Source organism: Rhagoletis zephyria, unplaced genomic scaffold (assembly GCF_001687245.7).
Source record: "Rhagoletis zephyria isolate East Lansing unplaced genomic scaffold, Rhagoletis_zephyria_1.1 Rzeph_scaffold_03823, whole genome shotgun sequence".
Taxonomy (NCBI): domain Eukaryota; kingdom Metazoa; phylum Arthropoda; class Insecta; order Diptera; family Tephritidae; genus Rhagoletis; species Rhagoletis zephyria.
Genome location: NW_016160906.1, coordinates 11,107 through 33,862, shown reverse-complemented (window position 1 = coordinate 33,862; position 22,756 = coordinate 11,107). Strand labels below are relative to the sequence as shown.

At 37.6% G+C, this 22,756-nt stretch overlaps 2 protein-coding genes across 2 annotated transcripts in view; both read left to right on the top strand.

The window, feature by feature from the left end:
- Positions 1 to 2,292: 2,292 nt before the first annotated feature.
- Positions 2,293 to 11,408, top strand: LOC108369742 (dosage compensation regulator-like). Its single transcript, XM_017624926.1, is given in 8 exon segments — positions 2,293 to 2,541; positions 2,630 to 3,125; positions 7,997 to 8,318; positions 8,383 to 9,592; positions 9,595 to 9,608; positions 9,746 to 10,169; positions 10,172 to 10,745; positions 10,747 to 11,408. Coding segments are annotated over 8 exon segments (3,693 nt in total). The 5' UTR covers positions 2,293 to 2,462; the 3' UTR covers positions 11,321 to 11,408.
- A 1,134-nt stretch (positions 11,409 to 12,542) lies between these two features.
- Positions 12,543 to 22,756, top strand: part of LOC108369746 (E3 ubiquitin-protein ligase highwire-like) — a gene marked incomplete at its 3' end in the record, with an annotated part of 21,314 nt that continues 11,100 nt past the window's right edge. The window contains exon 1 of the mRNA XM_017624931.1: positions 12,543 to 12,964. Within this exon, the coding sequence (XP_017480420.1) occupies positions 12,894 to 12,964 (71 nt within the window). The remainder of the gene's footprint in view (positions 12,965 to 22,756) is intronic.

Genomic DNA, 22,756 nt, shown 5'->3' with positions numbered 1-22,756 from the left:
GCAGCACTGGTGAAATATCGATTTTAAGTGTAGTTATCGATAGAGCACCAGATTTTTTATCGCAACCACTCTTTAAGCAGTATTTGCATTGTTCAACTGTTGGGATTTTCGCACGTGCGATATTTCAGGAAACTTTTGGGTTCAACACACGCAGGGTTGCACGAAAAAATTGAATGACTAAAAATATCAAAATATAAAAAAATACCAAAATATTCGCCATAAAAAGGCATTTGCATTCTTCAACTTTGCATTCTACTTTTGGTTGAACAGCCTTTCAACTAATCGCTTTCAACAAAGTTTGTCGCCAGCCAACATTTAGCCATACAACTTTATTTTCGTGCAAATTTTCTTTCCCAAAACTGATTTTCGACCTACAGCTTGTGTCCATGTAAAATCTGACAACGAAAACCAGTTTTCGCTGAAATCTACTTGAAAACTCACGTTGCACTCATTCCAATCGGTGTCTGTACTAGTTTGTTTTCGATTATTTATCGAAGTGGAAGTCATATTTTATCATTTTTAATATGCTAGTTCGAATTTATTGTTAATTGACTGGCCGAATCAAAATACTGTTATTTTTTTTTTTTTTTGTATCAAAACTGTAAACAAAGAATGCAAGAAATGTCAACGAAAACAGTAACGGAAGGTGTAAACAGCTTTCAGCCCACAATCCCAAAACTAGTTTTTAAAGTGTTTTCGTTGTCAGTAAGAACATTGTATGTATAGATACAATGGTCGAAAACATGAACCAAAAATACAAGATCACGCCAGCAAGCCAGTATCCTGTTATAATCGCAAAGTTGGGCGATTTTGACATTAGCCGTTTGTTTACATTTGTTCGTTGCTTACAATTTGGTGATGGCTTTTCATTGGCGCATATATATAGTCATATTTAGTACTCAACTAAGTCGAAACTACTTTAAGTCACAACTAAAGCTATTCATAGTCGCCTTAAGCGAAGCGCACATTGGCGCGATTCTGTCGTTGCGAATCCGCAAGCCCAAAAATTACAACAATGCTACCCACACATTTTAAGCGAAGCGCACATTGGCGCGATTCTGTCGTTGCGAATCCGCAAGCCGTCGCTGCGAATTTTTCGAACATTCAATGTTCCTCTCTATTGACGCGTTCGAAACGCAGCTTGCAGCGTTTTGAAGGCGTCAAAGAAGAAGAAGAAAGGTGTCACAGCAATAAAGGCAAAGAAAAAAAAACGTGTAATGTACAAAAACTAATAAAAACGTTCGTAATAATAGTATTTTGTACGATTTGGGCACGCCGAGTGCGAAAATACACGAAATAAAGGGCAAATTGAGTGACTTGTACATCGGAAATCGACGCGAAAAAATCGCACAAGTGTGCGCACGTTTGCGGATTCGAAGTTAACAGCCGAATTCGCAACGTATTCGCAACGATGGAATCGCGCTAATGTGCGCTTCGCTTTAAAGTGTGTTTGCATAGTTCAACTTTGCGTTCAACATTTGCGTTCAACTCGGCGCAGGGTTGCACGAAAAAAAAGTTGAATGGCTAAAAATATCAAAATATGAAAAAATATCAAAATATTCGCCATAAAAAGGTGTTTGCATTGTTCAACTTTGCATTCAACTTTTGGTTGAATGGCCTTTCAACTAATCGCTTTCAACAAAGTTGGTCGCCAGCCAACATTTAGCCATTCACCTTTTTTTTCGTGCAACCCTGCGTTGAGTTGAACGCAATTGTTGAACGCAAAGTTGAATAATGCAAACACTGCTTTAGTTTCGACTTTTCTGGCTAAGTACCAACTTAAATTTTAGTTTCGGCTGCAGCTGCAACTTAAGAGCGAAATACACCACACAAGCGGTTTGACAAACCAAGCGAAATTTCCCTTTGCTTCAAGCCATTTGTGCTGTGTATGGGGGTGTTTGAAGGTTTGACAAACCGCCGTCAAACCTTCAAACACCCCCATACACAGCACAAATGGCTTGAAGCAAAGGGAAATTTCGCTTGGTTTGTCAAACCGCTTGTGTGGTGTATTTCGCTCTTAAGTCGTAACTAGGAAGAAGTATTTTATCAAATTAAGGGAAAACACACGTAATATGTAAAAATTAAGTTGGTAGAGGGTGATTTTGTTTGATTGTAAAATACTTTAATATTTTTTTGATATTTTTAGGCATTTAGCCTGAAAGTTACCAAATGACATCGGAAGCTTCCAAATTACCAAAGAGAATAAATGCTACGAATTTTGGTTTTATTTTACCAAAGTGGCAGCCGTGCTTCGAAGTAAAGGTATCGATACCTGCATGGTATCGTTTCATCTCTAGCTCCTATTCGCAATTCTGGCAACGCTACGACTCTTGAAATTTTCTCGATCGATCGGCTTTATGATACATAATTTTTGCGGTCAAGAAATTTTTCAGTATTTCGTTAATAAACCTTGATTAAACCATAAAATTTTATAAATAACTAGCGCAGATCAATCGGAAACAATGGCTGACATAAAATCTGTTTTCCACGAGTGGTGTTCAAAGACCAAAGTGGATCCAAAATTTGAAGTTCGCCAGACTGGTAAGAGCATGCTGACATAAAATGGCTGCTGCAACCATGTTTGCACGCCTATTTTTAACAACATAACCTTAACTTTGTCTACACGCAGGTCCAAAGCATCGCCAACGATTTCTCTGTGAAGTGCGTGTGCCAAATTATCCTTACGTGGCGGCCGGTAATTCCACCAATAAAAAAGATGCCGAACGCAATGCAGCTCGTGATTTTATGAGCTTCTTGATACGTACCGGAAAAGTTAACGCGGCTGATATACCTGCAGACTCTGGTTTAGCAGCTATTGCGCCAGCATCTAGTGTAGGAAACGACGGTGGCGGTGATAGATATGGTTCGCAACGTAAATTTTTTGATGGCGGCTTGGGGCCGCAGGATCTTGGTCAAGCTTATCGGCCGGTTGAGCGTGAAATCAATCCCGTCGATAGAGCACGTGAGCAGATGGAAATGAAGGAAGCTGAGTCAGTTGATGTTAATGCCGCGATACATGGAAACTGGACAATTGAGAATGCCAAGGCAAAGCTACATCAGTTTATGCAAATGAATAAAATAACCGCAGACTATAAGTATACGCCAGTAGGCCCCGATCATGCCAGGTATGAAAATGGGTTTTTTGTGATTATTTGTATCTCAATTGTATGTAAATTTCGATTTAAGTGGGCTCACCTCTTCGATTTTAAATCGAAAAATCCAAGAGGAAAGCTTTGTTATAGTACAGGGTGTACTCGAGACTGTACAAATACTAAGCATTGGTCCCCTTTTTAACAAGCTTTTCTGTGCACGTGACAAATACTCAAGCTGGACTATTTGTGGAAAAAACTGCTCATAAAACTCTGCAGCTAAAATTTGACAAATTTTTTTGGGCATGATTAAAGTGATTAAAATAAATTTTTTGCGGCATAGTTTTAGGTGTGTTTTTTTTTGACAAATAGTCGAGCTTGACAAATTTTTAGATAGGATGTGCATTAGAGTGGTCCAAACAAATTTTTTCCATGATAGGGTTTGGGGCACCTTCCAACATTTTTCCTCTTGCCGCAAGAGGCGCTCGTACCAAACCTTATGTTTCTATGTATAAATTTAGAGGATGCTCATGATGCTCATATTTCACTCTAGAAGAAAAAATTGGTGAAGTAAACTAAGAACATCTTAAAATTAAATTATCTAAAAACTATTACAGCCTTCAGTTGTCCTGGCAACAGTAGCTTTTTATAAAAACCACCAATATTTTTGCCAGTTTCACAGCGATCTAGTAGCACATTTCAAGGTCATTGAGCACCCTGTATTGGTTGCAGCAGAAAACTGAAAGTTGGTACGCATGTATATGTAGATATTACAAATATCAAAAGGAATAAACTAGTCTTGGGTAGTATTGAGTACTTTTGAGGATCGAGTACTTTAGCATCGACACTTAAGGAACGGGTATTTTTGAGAGTACTGAGTACTTTCTTTAAATATGCACATGTTGGTAGTGCTTAAGGCCCATGAACCAAAAAGACAAGATCACGCGGGCAGGAGACTAGCCCGTTAGAATCGCATTTAGGAAAAAAGTTGAACGATTTTGACATTAGCCGTTTGTTTACATTTCTTCGTTGTTTACAATTTGGTGGTGGCTTTTTACTGCAATTTTCTTCATTTTCGCTTGCGACAACGTGTGTACACATAAGTTAAAGAATAATTTAACACAACGGCATGATTTATAGAAGAATTTGCATAATAAAAATGATTTTTCATGCGTTCAACAATTTCGCGGTTTTCTCCATTTACATGGCCAGGTCACCATTTACACGGGCGAGTTTTCCAGAGCAATGTTGAATGTTGAAAGCTAGCCTTATACGGTCTTCAAACGAGGCGATATTCCAGGCGATTAGTTGAATCAAAAGATGGCTGTACCCCATCTTCATTGGAAGCGATTAGTTGAAAGTCCGTTCATACCAGGCGATTGTTGCTTTCAACTAAAAGTTGCCTGTAAAATCGCCTCATGTGAACACCGTATAAAATAATACCAATTTCCTTCCTGAAATGCTCGAATTCTTCGTAAGCGTGTTCACAATTCCCTCTGCATTTTTGCGATTATGTAAGCCCCCTCTATTTTGCCGAGCCTTTCTTTCGAGCAACACGTCGGTCGACTTTGAACTGTTCAAGTGCTCATTCTTTTTCTTCCCCACAGTAAATGTTAATCCATTTACACACGGCGATTTTTGTTGCCGCAACTCGACGTTTGTGGGAGAGAGCGTGACGAGGAAAGGAGAGGGGCACCGAGTTGCTCGTGCTCGGGCAACACGCTTTGTGCTCTCGTTCGTCTGTGTAAATTGAGTTAGCGGTTCACAGCTGACAACAACAATTGCATACACAAATCTCCGTGTGTAAATGAAACGAACAACACAGTCTATGCAGCTCTCAAGAAAAGCAAAAACTCCATATGAAATGACGTACAAGAAATGGTTAAGAAATTTTCTTGTGTCAAATTTCCTTAACGCATTACGCAGCTCGTAAGAAATTTGCTAAGTTTTCTAGTACGCTTTTATTAAGTTTTTTTTTTGCGAAAAAAGAGCTCAAGGCAACCCATGTTTGCAACAGAAATATATGCCCGTGCCATTATTTCTGGAGGAAAGAGTGAGGCAACAGGCTGGTGAAGTATCAGATGTACAAATTCCTTGGACATACACACGAAATAATAGACATTTTTTAGAGTAGAGTAGAAATCTCACAAGCTGGCAGCACTTTATTCAAATTGGTATTGTACTTGAAAACTATTGAAGCTTCAAATTGAGTAGCATCATTTCTGAATACCGGTAAATGTAAAGAAAACTCAGTACTTATACAGAGTATGTTTGAGTACTGAGTACTTTCAAGTTCCTCTGTGAGTACTGAGTACTTTCGAGTGCCTCTGTGAGTACTGAGTACTTTCGATTTCTTTTTTGAGTACTGAGTTCTTTGGAGTACTCAGTATCGATACTTCTAAAAATCGAGTGCGGTCGGTCCTTTTGAGCATTGAGGTTTGAGTACTTTTGGTATCGATACTGCCCAACACTTCTAAAAACTACGGGGGTGCCCCATTTTCTAGGATGAAATTTTTTCCCCATACAAAAATTAGACCACTCTAATGTTCATGTACATATGTACCTTTCCTATAGTGTGGTTTAGAAATAAAAGAGACTGATGCTTAGTATTTTTTACATATGTATATGAATTCACCCACACTTTACGAGCACCCATGGCAGGTTTCATGTTTTGGTGGCAGATGCCTTAGTAAATGCGATTGAAAATAGAAATATTGTACGGAAAATGCGAATGAGGCACTGTGCGATACTTTGCAAGGTTCAAAGCATGATTATAGATATATAGTAGGATTGACTGAATGAAAATGCGGATATTTTCAACCTTCGATCGGATGAAAGTTTTCGCAATTTTTTTTGGGATTTTAGGATTTCAATTAATGATTTGTGCGTAAGCTAGTGACATTGTTATCATAAGGTTTCTGAATGCAAACATGTTACTTGTTTCGGCGTTTGAAAATGTTTATATAACAAAGTCTATAGAAGAACACAATAATATGATTTTTGTTATATAGGTTCTTCACACCCAGCTTGGTACTGGTTAGTTTTTCACCATGCATTTTGTTTTTGTAGATTAGATTTTTCGAGATTACGACCAAGCTTTTTAGTTTTCTTGTACTTGTGAAAGTAAAACATCAACGAAGAATTTGCTTTTAATTATGGCTGTGCGGTCATTCGATTACTCGAACAAGTTGGTTAAACAGTTGTTCGGTTAATCAATTACTCAAGTAATCAAGATTTTAAAAACTCAAAACGATGATTAAGCAAGTTATTTAAGACATGTTGACTCAAAAAATTATAATTTTGCTTGTTAAAAGAGTTTGCTTTGGAAAATGCTTAACTTCTTTTTTATAATGGGCCGTATGAATCAAAAACTAACACTTTCCACACACGACGTACATGTACGCGAGCATGCTCGCCAACATGCTCGCTGTCCTTTGCTACAGACGGTGAGCGGCTCATATGTGATTTTGTCGTGAAAGCGTAAGTAAAGACGCGGATGATGAAATTGCAATGCTTTTGATTTAGGTTATTTAATACTCATTGCTTGGATGCATTTATCCGCCGATGAGCACACTGCAAGCATAAACACAAAATGAGGTTGTTTTTTTTTTTTCAATGCAATGCTCGCAAACCGCCCCACAGACGACGAACAACCACCGCAAGCACGAAAATGCTCGCTCACATGTTCGTCGTGTGTGGCCAGCTATTGCTTACAAGCTTTTTCTTAACATTTCAGACCTTTTACTCGCTTTATTCAAACAAATTCAAGTAAAAGGTCTGTAATTTTAATAAAAAAAAGCAATTGCATCGTTTTTTATTAATGTGGCCCAATGTGTATACATATGAAAAAAATATTTCATTTAATAAAAATAACAAGGACTTTTACTTCTTTATATATAAAGAGTAATTTGAAAATTTGATTACTCATTTTAGTCATAGTGGTGATTAATCATAAAGCAAATTTTAGTTTTTGGTTAATCCAATTCTTGATTACTCGAGTAACTGATCTTTTCAGTAATCATAATTTCCAATTAATCGAATAATTGAGCTCTTAATTAAAAAAAAAAAAAAATCCATGAACCGCACAGCCCTACTTTTAATGTTTCAAAATGCCATTAATATAATTTTAAACTTATATTTATTTATTACTACATAGAAAAAACAGCGTTAAGTATAAAAAAATAAATATAAAAGCCATCTTATCGCTTTGCGCTGCAGCTGCATCTATCTGTCAAAACGAATCTGCCACGCAAAGCGAAGCAAGCGTTTTATCTGGCATCAGCTTAAATTTTGAAAAAAAGTGGACTAGGCATTTTTTCACCTTTAGGTAGCGATATGCACTATGCTAAAATGTACGTTCATAGTTAAAAATGTTTCCGAGTGAGAACTAACATTTTACCACAATTACCGAAATGTGTGTGAAGACCTCTATTGTTCATTTAACGCTGTGTACAGATATCAGTTTTTAATTTTGAATGATATTTTATAATTCATGTAGTAATTGGGTATTCTTGAGTTTGCAAAGTACCGCATAATGCCACAGCCATTGAAGAGAATAATTCTAAGGCCTGTATTCTCAACACCAAAATAGCCACTGGGTAAGTAAAAAATATACCGCAAAATTAAGCTTAATTAGAATAAAAAATGCACGAGAGTTTACTGAAGTGGTCGGGGAAATTATAAAACTATTAAATGAAAAAAAGTGTATAATTAATTTTATCTCAACGAGTTTAAATTTAAATGCAATGTCATTTTAAATTAAAATATTTTCAATGAATAAAAATAATGTCGATTTTAAATTTTTGTTCTAAACTTTTTACATATGTACATACATACGCATGCATTAATTAATTTAAATTCTTTCTGTTTTCGATCTCTTTTTCGTTGTAACATAAATAATACTATAGGAGTTTCATGGCTGAGATGCATATTTTCGTACGTCAATTAAAGCGTACGGTTACAGCACGTGAGACGGGGTCCAACAAACAATCGGCAAGTAAATCTTGCGCCTTGTCGTTGGTGCGGCAACTTTACCATTTGGGTGTAATCGAAGCATTTAGTGGCACACTAAAGCAACGAAAAGACGATGAAGACATGAAGCCATATCCCGTAAAAATTTCGGAAGATCTCATTCAGAGAGTTAATGAATGCATCCAAGATCTCGATCTTCCAGTTATTAATCCATTTAATATAAAACCAGAAGGCGAGAATGCTGGCGTAAGCTTACTTGTAAGTAAATACATAAACATTTAATAGGCATAATGTTCCCATACTTAGAATTTTTTTTTTATAGGTGCCCACTCACAGAGATGTGAAACGCCAAGCAAATGATGATGGAATGCAGATGCAAGGTTCTGTTATACCTTGGGCTCCACCACAGCCAAATTGGAATGCATGGAATGCATGCAATATCGACGAAGGTTATCTGGCCACAGCATCTTTGGAGGACCTTTGCAACGATCTCGAAGTTACATCTAAAGATAAGAAAATGAATAATACCGAACTTCAGAAGTTTATTGACTTCCGTGAGCGCTTACCGATCGCTGCGATGCGCAATGAAATAATGTCGCACATACATGAGCATCCTGTTGTTATCATACGCGGCAACACTGGTTGCGGCAAAACCACACAAATTGCTCAATATATTCTAGAGGATTACATTGCATCAGGTCAAGGCGCCTTTTGCAATATCTATGTAACCCAGCCACGCCGCATATCAGCGATTTCAGTGGCAGAACGTGTTGCCGCCGAGCGGTGCGAAAATCTTGGCGAATCTGTCGGTTATTCTGTTCGCTTCGAAACGGCTACACCGCGCCCTTATGGAGCTATACTCTTTTGCACTGTTGGTGTGCTTTTGCGCAAACTCGAAGGCGGCTTGCGTGGCATTTCGCACATTATTGTAGATGAAATCCACGAACGTGACGTAAATAGTGATTTCTTGTTGGTTATTCTACGTGATATGGTGCATACTTACCCCGATCTACATATTATACTAATGTCTGCTACGATTGATACAACGCTATTTTCCGATTACTTTGGTCGTTCTCCAGTTTTGGAAGTCCCTGGACGAGCCTTCCCAGTTCAACAATTCTTTCTGGAAGATTGCTTAGAAATGACCAAGTTCAAGCCCACGCCTGAGTCTCGTAAGAAAACCAAAGAACGCGATGATGACGAGAAGGCTGTGATTGCTGAAAATGGGGAGGATGCCAATGATCAGAATCTGAACAAAATTTGCGATCCGAAATACTCGCAGCAGACAAGAGAAGCTATGGCAATATTGTCCGAGTCTGAATGCTCGTTTGAGCTTATTGAAGCTTTGTTGATACACATTAAATCAAAGAATGTACCAGGCGCTGTGCTTGTCTTTTTGCCTGGTTGGAACTTGATTTTCGCCCTAATGAAATATTTGCAGAATTCACAGTTCGGAGGACCGCAGTATCGCATCTTACCATGCCATTCGCAAATTCCGCGGGAGGAACAGAGAAAAGTTTTTGAACCAGTACCGATGGCGTAACTAAGGTTATAATACAAAAAATTTTTTTTTGATAATGTACTATTTTTGATTTTACTAAATCTATTTTATTTTATGTACTAAATATTATCAATCACTATGCGTGGTCATACATTAAACTTAATACAAAATTGTCTTCTTCCAGATCATTTTGTCCACTAATATCGCCGAAACATCTATCACCATTGACGATATTGTCTTCGTAATTGACATTTGTAAAGCACGTATGAAGATGTTTACTTCACATAACAATTTGACTAGTTACGCTACCGTGTGGGCCGCAAAATCAAACTTGGAACAACGCAAAGGTCGAGCTGGTCGCGTTCGTCCGGGTTTCTGTTTTACTCTCTGCTCACGAGCTCGTTTCGAGAAATTAGAAGAAAGTATGACACCGGAAATATTTCGCACTCCATTGCATGAATTGGCTCTTTCGATTAAGCTTTTGCGCCTAGGCTCCATACATCAATTTCTATCAAAGGCATTGGAACCACCACCACTCGATGCGGTAATCGAGGCTGAGGTGCTTCTACGAGACATGCGTTGCTTAGATGATAATGATGAGTTAACACCACTGGTCGTATTTTAGCTCGATTGCCGATTGAACCTCGATTGGGTAAAATGTTGATATTAGGAACGGTATTCGGTTGCGGAGATATTTTGGCCAGCATGGCATCATATTCAAGTACTTTCTCCGAAATATTCGCATTGGATATTGGCCAGCGACGTTTAGCAAATCATCAAAAGCAATTGGGCGGACGTAAATGTTCTGATCACGTCGCCATGATTGTAGCCACACAAATGTGGGAAGGTGCAAAGCATCGTGGGGAAGAAGAAGAGATAAGGTTTTGCGAATGGAAAGGTTTACAGTTGTCAACTATGCGAGTGATGTCCGAAGCGAAAGGACAACTTCTGGACCTATTGCAACAAACTGGGTTTCCAGAGGAGTCAATGATTTCACACAAAGTTGATGCTAATTCCGATGATCCTGTGCTGGATATGGCCACAGCTCTGCTCTGCTTAGGTCTTTATCCAAATGTGTGCGTACACAAGGAGAAACGTAAAGTTTTAACTACAGAATCGAAAGCTGCTCTGCTGCACAAAACCTCGGTGAACTGTAGCAATCTGGCGGTAACATTCCCTTATCCTTCTTCGTTTTGGTGAGAAGATACGAACTCGCGCCGTGTCCTGCAAACAAATGACAATGGTAGCTCCACTACACTTACTACTTTTCGGCTGTCGTAAGGTGGATTATGTTAAGGACAATGTAATACGTTTGGATAATTGGCTTAGCTTCGAAATGGACCCTCAACATGCTGCAATGCTGGCGGCCCTAAAACCTGCTATAGAAAATTTGGTAACTATAGCATGCGATAGCCCAGACGAAATTATGCAGCTTGAAGAGCCCCAAGCGAAGCTTGTGAGCGTTATAAAAGATGTGTGTGTTATGAACGCAGGCGATTTTGGTATATCAAGAGAGACTGGTGTATTGCCGTTCCAATCGCGTCATGGTGGTGGTGGTGGCGGTGACGGTGGCCCACCAAGTAAACGGGGACGTTTTGAAGGAGTAAGCGGCGGCGGTGGTGGCTGGAACCGTGGTGGTGGAAATTGGAGCAACGGTGGAGGTGGCGGTGGTAATTGGGGACGTGGAGGCTTTGGACGAGGTGGTGGCGGCACGAATCAATGGGGCCGCTTTGGTGGTGGTGGCAGAGGCAGATTTTAAAGAAATTTATAAATACCATAGATTCCCATTACAATATTTAAATATATTATCATATTTAATTGCTAATAAATACTTATACGCTACAGAAGTTATAACTATTTTTGAAATTTATATAAAGTTAACTGAAATGTCCAAAATAACGTTAAATTTAAACAAACTCCATTTTTTTTTGTTGTTGTTTGGGAGATAATACACCTGTTGTCGCTACTTTTACTCATCACATTGTTGCTGGCAATCCTTGCTGCAAAAAAACCGTTTGGCGTGCACATAGGTCGCCTCTTCTTCGCAGACGCGACACCAGCGCTTCCTTTTAATTTCAACCTCCTCCACCTGCAGTTCGTGAGCCGCTGTTGCAGCCCAGCTACTTCGGCTTCAAGCTCAATATTTGCTGTTGATATCGAGGAACAAATAATATACCAGGCGGGACTGGTCGTTGATTTTTTCAATCATTGCTCTTGTTTGTTTTAGCTAAGGTTTGGCGGCTTCCGCATTTTTAAACAGTAGCGATTAATTTTAAACTCGGTCCGTTCGAAGAAAAACTGTTATTTTCTAGCCTTTGCGGTTAGCAAAACTTTTTGCGGACGCTGATCTTGTCGTGCGCCTAGGGACAGACGCAACTCTCCATTTGGGCTTATTATTTTTTACTGGCCTGGACCAATTGGAGCCCGTGTCCGTGATGTTAATGGAGAGGATTGACTGGTGGATTCACTCAATTCGGGAATAATATTGTGCATTTTTGTGATGCGCTTATTTGAAGAAGGGGAAAACAACTTTGAAAAGCTCCCGCCGCCTACTCTGAAAAACAAAAATACCCATGAGTTGCCATACTTTTAACACACGGAACTTTCTAACCTCAAAATTAAGAAACAAGTGAAGTATTATAAAAACGTCCAACGACGATGACTACAAAAGTTGGGATATTCACAACGGTGCCGTATAGTTGTATGTAGCAAACGCCTAAAAAATATATTAAAGGGCTCCGTAAAGTACCATCAAAGTCATATTGTGAATTTTTGCGGTGTTAAATAATAGTTGGTTGTCGTTTCAAGTTCTCTAAGCATTTAATTAAGCTTTTAAAGTTTACGACATACAACAATACGACACTTACGACACCTTTGTGAATCCCTCAAGTGTATTTTTATAAATCCGCAGAGACCTTTAATAGTAAGTTTTAAATTTTAGATAAATAAGCAAAAACGTTCACATAATCAAATTAAAAGGGTATTTCGTAAAACATGAATTTACGCATAGCTGGCATCACCCCACTGATTGCAATTCCTTTTTCCTCTTTCTAATGTCATCTTGGAAAAATGAAGCGACGAACGTGAAAAGTTAATGCTTGTGTAGTGAAAATTTCTGAAATATATCGAATAATTGGTTAAAAATAACTTAAAATGTGTTAAAAGTATAGAAACCTAGCCAGTGCTAAAAACAAGCATAAAGTTTTGGTGATCTTTTGTTGGAATAGTGAAATATTTCGATTGATTTGTAATCACACTGCCGCCAGGACGAAAAATCGATATTTGCAGGCAGTGGCTATAAAAAGTAATTTCCAAGCAAAATTTGCTAAATAATGGTAGGCCTACTAGATCCATTGAAATATGGCGCACATTTTTATGAATTATACACCAGTAATACCCGGCGGTAAGTAAAAATATTGTGAAAATATACGATATGAAAATTATAGGATTTCGTCGCCGCGACGCTGTGCGGCAAATTATCGATTTATCAAAGAACGTAATAAAAGCAACCCTTAAAAGAACGTCTAGGCTATTGACATCTGGCAGTCAGCTGGAAATGCAAGAATGTGGTCAAAACAAAGAGAGCCCGATAAGCGTTTTGTAGGTCAGGAAGCCGGGAAATAGTGCACAGCTGTTTTTTGCTTATTGTTTTGACGGCGATGCTGCGTTGTTGTTGTGGTTGAGTAATGGCCGTAATGGGTTTGTTTATATTTACATTTTTGTTCAAGGTCACGCGGCGTCAATGACACGAATATTTGCGTGCCGCGCATGACCTTAAATTGAAAAAAAAAAATGTTTTACGTGTTGCAATGCACATAAATATACATACCCATGTACACGCATACATATGCATTTGTATACTACACCTGTCTGACCCAATTGCATCTGGTATACGTATGTATGGGCAAATCCCAGCGTTCGGCCTTTTCTTTGGGTACGGTTTACTTATTTGTGGTACTTTTCCACACACTTGTAGACAAGAGTCTACGCTTTCTTTAAAAAGAATATACTATATCTGTGCACTATCTGGAGGCCAAACCGCTGCCCCTCCGCCCCCAACACCAGAATCGTTACACATATAGCTCAAAATAAAGGCAGCGTATTCCAATTTGGAACGCACAAACGCAGTATATAGCATCTTAATAGTATAAGGGTCAGTGAACTCGGAAGAATGACGCCTAACGAATGCCAGCATGGCAAAAGAATCAGCAATAGTTTTGTTTATGTGCAGAGTGAAAGTGAGTTTTGAGTCGAAGTGTACTCCAAGATCTTTAGTCTCTCTTTTCGAGTCGAGGACAATATCTGCGATGGAGTAAGATGTCGTAAGAGGTACTTTTGATTTATAATAGGATAATTTGTGGCATTTATTGATGTTGAGGGTAAGCCGATTCTGAACACACCACGTATAAAACCTGTTAAGCTGCGATTGAAGTTCGGCCGAGTCTCGTGAGCAACTGATTTCCGAATATATTTTCAGATCATCGGCAAACAAGAGAAACCTAACATTTGAAAGACAGGAGCTGATGTCGTTAATGAAAAGAATAAAAAATAATGGGCCTAAGATGCTTCCCTGAGGAACCCCTGAGAGAGCAGTAAATGGCTTGGACGAAACACCATCAATAGTCACCTTGCTAGTTCTCAAGCGCAAGTAGGACCTGATCCACTCCAAGAAACCTGAGTGGATTCCTAAACATTCTAACTTTGTTAATAAGATATTGTGGGAGATTTTGTCGAAGGCTTTCGAAAAATCTGTGTAAATCACATCCAGTTGAAAGCCATTACGGAAAGTTGAAAAGCAATCATCGGTAAAAATTGCAAGGTTTGTCACCGTGGATCTACCAGATACAAAGCCATGTTGGTTTGGGCAGATCAAGTGCTTGACAATAAAATAAAGTTTAGCTTTGACGATATTTTCGAATATTTTGGCGACTGTGGATAATTTACTAATCGGCCTATAGTTCTCAACATCGCACTTATTGCCTGTTTTGAAGGCTGGCATGATTGACGTTCTCTTCCAGTCAGCAATAAACAAACCCTCGGAAAGAGATTTATTGAAGATTTGCAATAGAGGCTTCACTAGGGAAACACAATTCTTGAACAAGATGGCTGAAAAGCCATCTGCGTCCATCTGAGATGAGTTTTTTATATTTTTGATACCCTTGTTGTTGTTGTTGTAGCAGCATACAAATTCCCCAAAGACTTTTTGGGGAGTGTTGCTGGAGTGACAGTCCTTGGCCAGATATAAATCTGGGTCGTTCCGGTTACGTAGACCCGACTGTCGTGATACCCTCGATAATATCGTCTTCCGTTAAAGAAAGCGAACCCAGGTCCACGGTAGAAAACGCGATATTTGAATAGTTTTTCGAATAATTCGAATTTGCCTGCAAATTAATTATATATTATAAGGGAAGGAAACAGTGGATTGGCTATCATATAATGCACCAATTGCTTTTTCATGCATTCCACGGCAAGGCGGAAAGAAGAATTCGGTTAATTAAGGGTTATGATCCTGAAGCACGGCACGAAGGCCATCCACAGTTAACAAAAATACAGTGGAGAAGCAAACTAAAGGTTAAATTAACTTTAAAACATTTGTATATCGAGTGCTGAGTGGAAGTTCGACCTAACTCGGCAGCCAGTCCGAAAACGCCCTTTCTCAAAAAACTTGTTAAGAACGCCCTCAGCTGGCGATTTAAAAACGCCCTATATCAGTACATTTTCAACACATTTTGAAGAGAGATAGGGCGTTTTTGAACCGAATTCTGAGATAGGGTGTTTTTCAATAAAATTCGAAAGTAGGACGTTCTTGAAAAGTTTTTTGAGATAGGGCGTTTTCGGACTGACTGCCGAGATAGGTCGATCTTCCTCAGCAGCCGATATGTTCGTTCGAAACATTACGTTGGGGATGTCACTCTTTTTACCGTTGAGAAATTTGTTTTTTTTTTTAAAGCGATATTGTGTTCATTTACTAAAACATAGTGCTTAAAACTAAGGATATTCACAGTTTTTCCTGGTTTTCAGAGGTAAGATTGGCAAATGAGATTTCGCTTATGTGAAAATAAATATGAAATTAATAATATATGTATTTGCATGTACATACATATATAAATATGTAGCTAATACTTAAATACTCTTGAAACATTGATCGCACACATTACAATAAAAAAGTTCAACGGGGTTGTTATCACATGACATGAAATATTACCTCTAAAGCAGAAGTAGGCAGCCTCGGCTGAGCATTTTTGTAGTGTGCATGCAATTGATGTCACTGTATGCGTGCGAATAAGTTAACAATTGTTCAGTTGAATGAAGCTTTCGCTGCATTCTCAAGCAGAACGTACAGTATCGGTCATATCTATAGTACGCCATTTCAAAGTGATATTGTGTGCCACATGTTTATTTATTTATTTTTAAGAATTTTCAATTAAAATACAGCTCTTTCTCTAACAAACCCCATATAAACCCAAGTTTAACAATTTGTAGAAAACTTCAAAAAAGTGCAACAAATTTTCATCTAAGTTTCAAACTTTTTTCTCGGAAGTGTTAGAATTTTTTCGAGTACACAGTTTTTTAGCCACTGCAATTTTAGTCTGATAATGTGCCAGTTTCAAGTGGCTACGAATTACCGTTAACTTTTTAGAATTTTTTTTTGTCGCATTGGCTTCCATATAATGAATAAACTCAATTTATTTGTATATGGATGAAAACCGCAACACCTTTGGAGAAAAAATAAAAAGTTAACGGTAATTCGTAGCCACTTGAAACTGGCACATTATCAGACTAAAATTGCAGTGGCTAAAAAACTGTGTACTCGAAAAAATTCTAACACTTCCGAGAAAAAAGTTTAATATAGGTGAAAATTTGTTGCACTTTTTTGAAGTTTTCTACAAATTGTTAAACTTGGGTTTATATGGGGTTTGTTAGAGAAAGAACTGTATTTTAATTGAAAATTCTTAAAAATAAATAAATAAACATGTGGCACACAATATCACTTTGAAATGGCGTGCTATAGATATGACCGATACTATAAAATTCTCAAAAATAAATAAATAAACATAGGTTGCACACAATGTCACTTTGAAATGGCGTGCTATAGATATGACCGATACTGTATATGTATACACGGCCGCTCTAGCTGCCAGCTGGGCTCTAAAGCGTTAGTCTGTACCGGGAAATCAAATTGATTCAGCTTTACCATGGACTGGTCAGAAACGAGAATCATTTTCAAATCGCCGTCCCCGCTCGGTATTAGTGGCATGTGAATAAAACTGTTTGAGGAGGCCGGAGATGTTATAAACTACCACAGGTCGGGCCAGTCCACGCACAGTTCGAATGTTGCAAGCATCGAAGCTGCCAAATCCAGAATTCAGGAAAATCCGCTCCGAAAATATGAATACATGGACCGAGACGAATTATTAACAAGTAATTTTTGAGCAAAAAACACAACCGCTTCAACTCTTCATGAGCCAATGATCGTATCTGAACCACCCTCGAGGTACCACCGTTCCGATATAAAAAGAATTATTGAAATCGGTTTAAATGGTCCAAATTTATGTGGTAACGTATACAAAAAAATATTCCCACGAATTGATGATGCCTTTCTCCTTTTTTATGTCCGTTAAAAAATACTTGGCACTTGGGGCTCTACAAAGCATTTCTTGACTGCAACTTTGAAACAAATAGGATGGAAAAGGCTAACATCTTTTCGTGAAGCACACTGATAACTTGCACAGAAAAATTTTGTTTACAGATGATAAAATTTTTACGGTGCGGGAAAAATGTAACAAGCATCGCCTAAGCGATTTTGGCCGAGTTCAACAAAGTACGCCAGTCGTTTCTCTTCTGTGCCAACTGACGCCAATTGGAAATGCCAAGTGAAGCCAAGTCCTTCTCCTCTTTCCCAGCTACCACCGGCGGGTTTCGAGTTGAATACTTTCAGAGCTGGAGCGTCGGAGTCCATTCGAAGATATGGCCAAGCCAGCGGAGCCGCTGTATTTTAATTCGCTGCACTATGTCCATGTCTCGTCGCTGCGGTACTCGCAATCGCCAACGCGCAAAGGCCCATACATCTTCCGCAGATTTTTTTTCTCGAAAACTCTAAGAGCCGCTTCATCAGATGTTCTCATTGTCCATACCTCCGCGCCATACACCAGCACAGGCATGATGAGTGACTTATAGAGTGTGATTTTTGTACGACGAGAGAGGACTTTACTTCTCAATTGCCTACTCAGTCTAAAGTAGCACTTGTTGGCAAGAGTGATTCTCCGTTGGATTTCAAGGCTGACATTATTATTGGTGTTAATGCTGGTTCCCAAATTTAACGAAGTCGTCTACTTTCTCAAACTTGTAACTGTCAACAGTGACATGGGTACCAAGACGAGTATGCTCTGACTGCTTGTGTGATGACAGGAGATACTCAGCCCTATCGTTAATTCCATGTGAATAAATCTTTCCCATAATTTAAAATGCAAAACAAAAACAAATTGGGAAAAATTGTTTTTGTTTTGCTTTGTAATTTTTGGGAATATTTGTTCATGCCAGGTCTAAAGCCACACTGATAGGGCCCAATCAATTCCTTGACAGTGGGCTTCAGTCTTTCACGCAATACGCCACAGTGGAATCGTGTTTCTCGTCTCAAAATAATAAAACATACAAACATTTTTTTTTGAACAAATCCGGTTGATTTTGCATATTTCCTTTTTGAACAACACTATTCCTGATAAATTTTTTTTAAGGCCAAGCAGTAATTGGCTCAATGGGAATATTTTTCCATGATAGGGAATTACATTTTGTTTCATATCAAAATGTATTTTTACTTTAAAAATTTTTGCAATTTTAAACATTTCATGTGTATATTTATGTGTATATTTTAAACATCTCATGTCCAAAATCAAATCAATATTTACACAGACTCTGATTGAAAAATAAACACTTTTCAGTAGTAGTTAGTTTTACATGCACTTTTTGCGTGAATGTGAGAAGTGATAAAGTGATCATTCTTTTTTTGCTGGAAAGATTCTTGAATACACATATAAATGTCGTTAAATCAACAAACACTTGAAAAAGCCACGTATAGCCCATCCGACATGTTCTGGTAGATTAGTAGATAAGTGATGCACAGAGAGAGCTTTTACTGTGTGCGCGTCCATACAAAATCTACAGTGAGCTTTGAAGAGATCCGACCGCGGGCGCTGTTTTGAGCATCACTGTGGTAGATACAGCGCCGCCCTTTGAAGCGTCACCTTGTGCTTTATTGATTGTCATAGCAAAGGCTACCTTTACCGGGAAATGTTTTCATACTAATTGGAAAGGCATGATTGGAAAATTAATTTATGGGGTGGTAAATCCGACTGATTCAGGGAGTTCAAGGATATAATTTGTCGTTGCTCACATATTGATGTTAAAAGAACCTGAATTGAGGTAAAACGTTTCTTCACCAAATAACAGATTGAAAATAATATGCTCATTCATATTTGTGCAATCATCATTTTTTGGACATAATATCTCAAATATTGATTTGAGTGACATTGAATACGGAGGTAATAATACTGTCGTAATTACATTAACATTTAATCGCTTCATTGGAGTATTCCGTGTGAACTTCTAAATCGCCAATACCTGATTAGAGTTGCCATTCAGTAAAAACATGATTCTTATTTGACCTCGTATTTTGGATCAACTTATGAGTTTTAACCTGTCACCATAAAGCGGATCCTTTAACTGAACTTTCAAAGATGACCGTCCTACTGCCATGTCTAACGACAGAACGAGTTACCTCCAAAAAATACCTTTTAGAAATAAGTATATAGATGGATGTCGATCGATCCCAGAAATGGTGACTCTTAGGAAAAAAGTGTCATAAAGGGTTTTAAAGATAATTGCATGACTACACTTTTGTCTAACCTATTTTTATGATAAACTTTACGGTTTAGCTGAAAAATTGTAAACATAAACTTATGCTACCTTTCACCTTGAATAATTTTTAATACAGTTCTGGGATCGATAAGAACTACTGCAACCTTGAAAACCTAACTTAATCGGGCTAACAAAAAACAATTTTGAAAATATAGTTTATGTTGGTTGAATATATAGTTTAGATAGCGTAGCAATTAAAAAATATTAGTTACGCGGGTTATAATGTACTTCAATTGGTTTGACAAGTGATCATTTATGAAAAAAAATTGTGCTACTATGTTGAAAAACAAAAAAATTGAAAAGCCCCGTATACATTTATAGTATGTATTGTAAAATTAATCTATGTATAATAAAAGTAAAATTAAAGCTTAATATAGTTAACCTGTTACCATTTTTCTTGTAAGCTATAAAATAGTTTATGTATAATTAACTAAGTTAGCATATTCTCGATGCTGTTGAAATGGACGTGATTCCAAGCAGTGCCGCCAACATCACATGTAGGTAATGCGGTCTAGAGTGTAATTTCCAGAGCCGCCACAACTGTGCGGTCGGAAAGGACTAGTTTCCAAGCCGCCTCTTATAGACTTCTCTACGGGCAGGCGATCTGAATGTACGAGATCCAGAGTCACCCTGCTAGTACGGATGGAAAGAACTAGTTTCCATGCCGGACCTTTCTATCTAATAGCCAATGTTCTGCAGTGATCAAGTAGCAGCCTTTTGAAGCTACCAACGTTTTCAAAATATTTTATTTGAGCTGGATATTCTTATCTATTTCCGTTTTATACCGCAGCAGCCTGAAGCTATTATTTTCCCTGAGTAGCTGATGATCGTAGGATATCACTCAGATAATCTGGTAGTCTTCATTGTTTTATGTTAAACACGAATTTCATAGCCTGATGAAAACTTTGCTGTTTCACGCTCTTCCAGTTTAATTCTGCGATCATTTCCTGTATGGGTGTGTTGTACCGCCTGTTCAAGATAAATCGCATAGCCGTATTATGCTTTTTTTGAAGTTTATCGATTTGTGTATTGCTATAAAAAAGATTGTTGGACAGTATACGAAATGTGGTTCAACTATGGATCTGTAGACCAGGGTCTTATACCTCCTTCCAAAGTACTTACATGATCTTTTTATGAGCCTAATTTTTATCGCAACTTTTGCTACTGTGTAGTCAATATGTTCCTCAAATTTTCATCGATATATATACCTAGATTTTTAATGATTCTTACTTTCTCAATTACTTCATGTTTAATTTTTAGGCTGTAGTTATTGGAGCTAACGTTAGCTAATCTAGATATGACCATAAATTTTGACTTGTTCACATTTAATTGAAGTGTGTTTACGCACAACCATTTATACAAACAATGAAAGTCTTTTTGCATTTTGATCAAAGCATTGGGTAGATTACTGTCACTGAGGGTTACGAGGGTATCGTCAGCGAACAATTTTACCTTACAATATTTCAATATTGAGTTTATGTCGTTGATATAAATATTAAAGAGTAATGGAGCTAACACCGACACTTGTGGTAGACCAATATATACTGCTACATTTGTGGATAGAGCTGTGTCAATCACTGTTTGTTGCTTCCTATCAGAAAGAAAACTACGAAACCATGGAAGTTCGATGTTATCTATACCAATATATTCCAGTTTTTTTAGCATAATTTCCCCGTCGATTGTCTCGATGGCTCTCTTAAGGTCCACAAACATAGCCAAGATAGTTTTCTTGGAATTCAGGTCCTCCTTCCATTGTGATAAAATCAAGTTTAGCGCTGTTTCGCATGAGTGATTAGCCCTAAAACCTGACTGCTCCTTAATGAATATTTTATTTGACTCAATATAGTTTATTAGTTGATTTTTTACAACCGTTACCAGTATTTTTTCTAAATTGGGAGGGGTGTTTATTAGCCTAGTTTCCTCCGATTTTATGGTGTTTTTGACTTTTTTTATTGTGACAGTGGTCGAAGTTTTCCATTCTGTCGGAACTATTCTCAACTGAAGGCTTTTATTTAGTAATAGGACGTAAAAGTGGCCCATATATTCAACGTAGTCTTCGATGACACCCTCGGATAATAAATTATTTCCATAAATTTTTATCTTAAACTTCTTCACTATATGGGCAATATCATTTGTGCTAATTTGACTAAATTTAAAGGTCGCTTGACTATTTTCCTGTTAATATCGACGATACTATCCACAAAGAAATTGTTTTACTTGTCAGCGATTTCAGTAATATTTATTTCTATATATTTTGCCGTTGATTAGAACTTCTTTGTGATCTGCATTATGGGCAATATTCTTTAAACAACTATCACCTCTATTAATCTCCACCTTGTATTCCCTTTATTGTATTTTTTTTTTAGTTTTAATCATATTCTTATACGCTTTCTTTATTTCATTGTATTCTACCCAATCAGCTGTGATCACTGCCCTTTGGTATAACTTAAATTTTTATTTATTGGTTTATGCATTGAAGCATATGGCATTGAAGTCGCCAAGCATGACTTTGATCATTGAAGGGATCAGTGATTTGCATATCTGCGAACGAGGAATCACAGTTGTTATAAAACTGCTTAAACATTCTCTGTTTGAAAATCGGTAAACTTTCCAGCAGGATTCTGCGCCGGCCCATAAAGATGGCCTTTTGGCCCTGATTTGAACGCGCTGGATTACAAATTGTGGTCAATTTTAGAGGAGCGCCATTCCATCGTGACTGATGGGACATTTTACTCCAGAATGTGATCAATTGTGAATTATAACTATGTCGTCGGTACTTATACAACAGATAAAGCTTTTTTTATAACATAGACCGGATAATTGATGTATAAAATTTCACAAAAATACCAAACGATTTCTTAGTTTTATGTATGTATGTATCTCATTTGAATGAATGTGATTGGTGGGACACTGAAAATAACTCTGTTTAAGCTTTGTGACTTACAGCCGCACTCAGAGTCGTTTAATGATTACTTAAGGTGTCCCTCAGTAACAATTTGAAAAAATTCCCTCTCAGAGTCAGTTAATGATTCGTTAACGGCATTTAATGAACATTAAAGTTAAGTAAACAAAAACCTTTACTTAACTTTTTAACGAATGATTTTGAAATTTTTTGTTTGTTTTCAATAAATTTCAATTTCGATAACGTTGCTGTACGGCCCAGTGAGCAGAGCACTTTCGTGGCATTCAAGAGATTCGAGTTCAATCCTCGGCAACGATTTTTTTAAATACATTTTTTTTTTTTAGTTTTATTGCTTAAAAAATTCATATTTTTTATTTT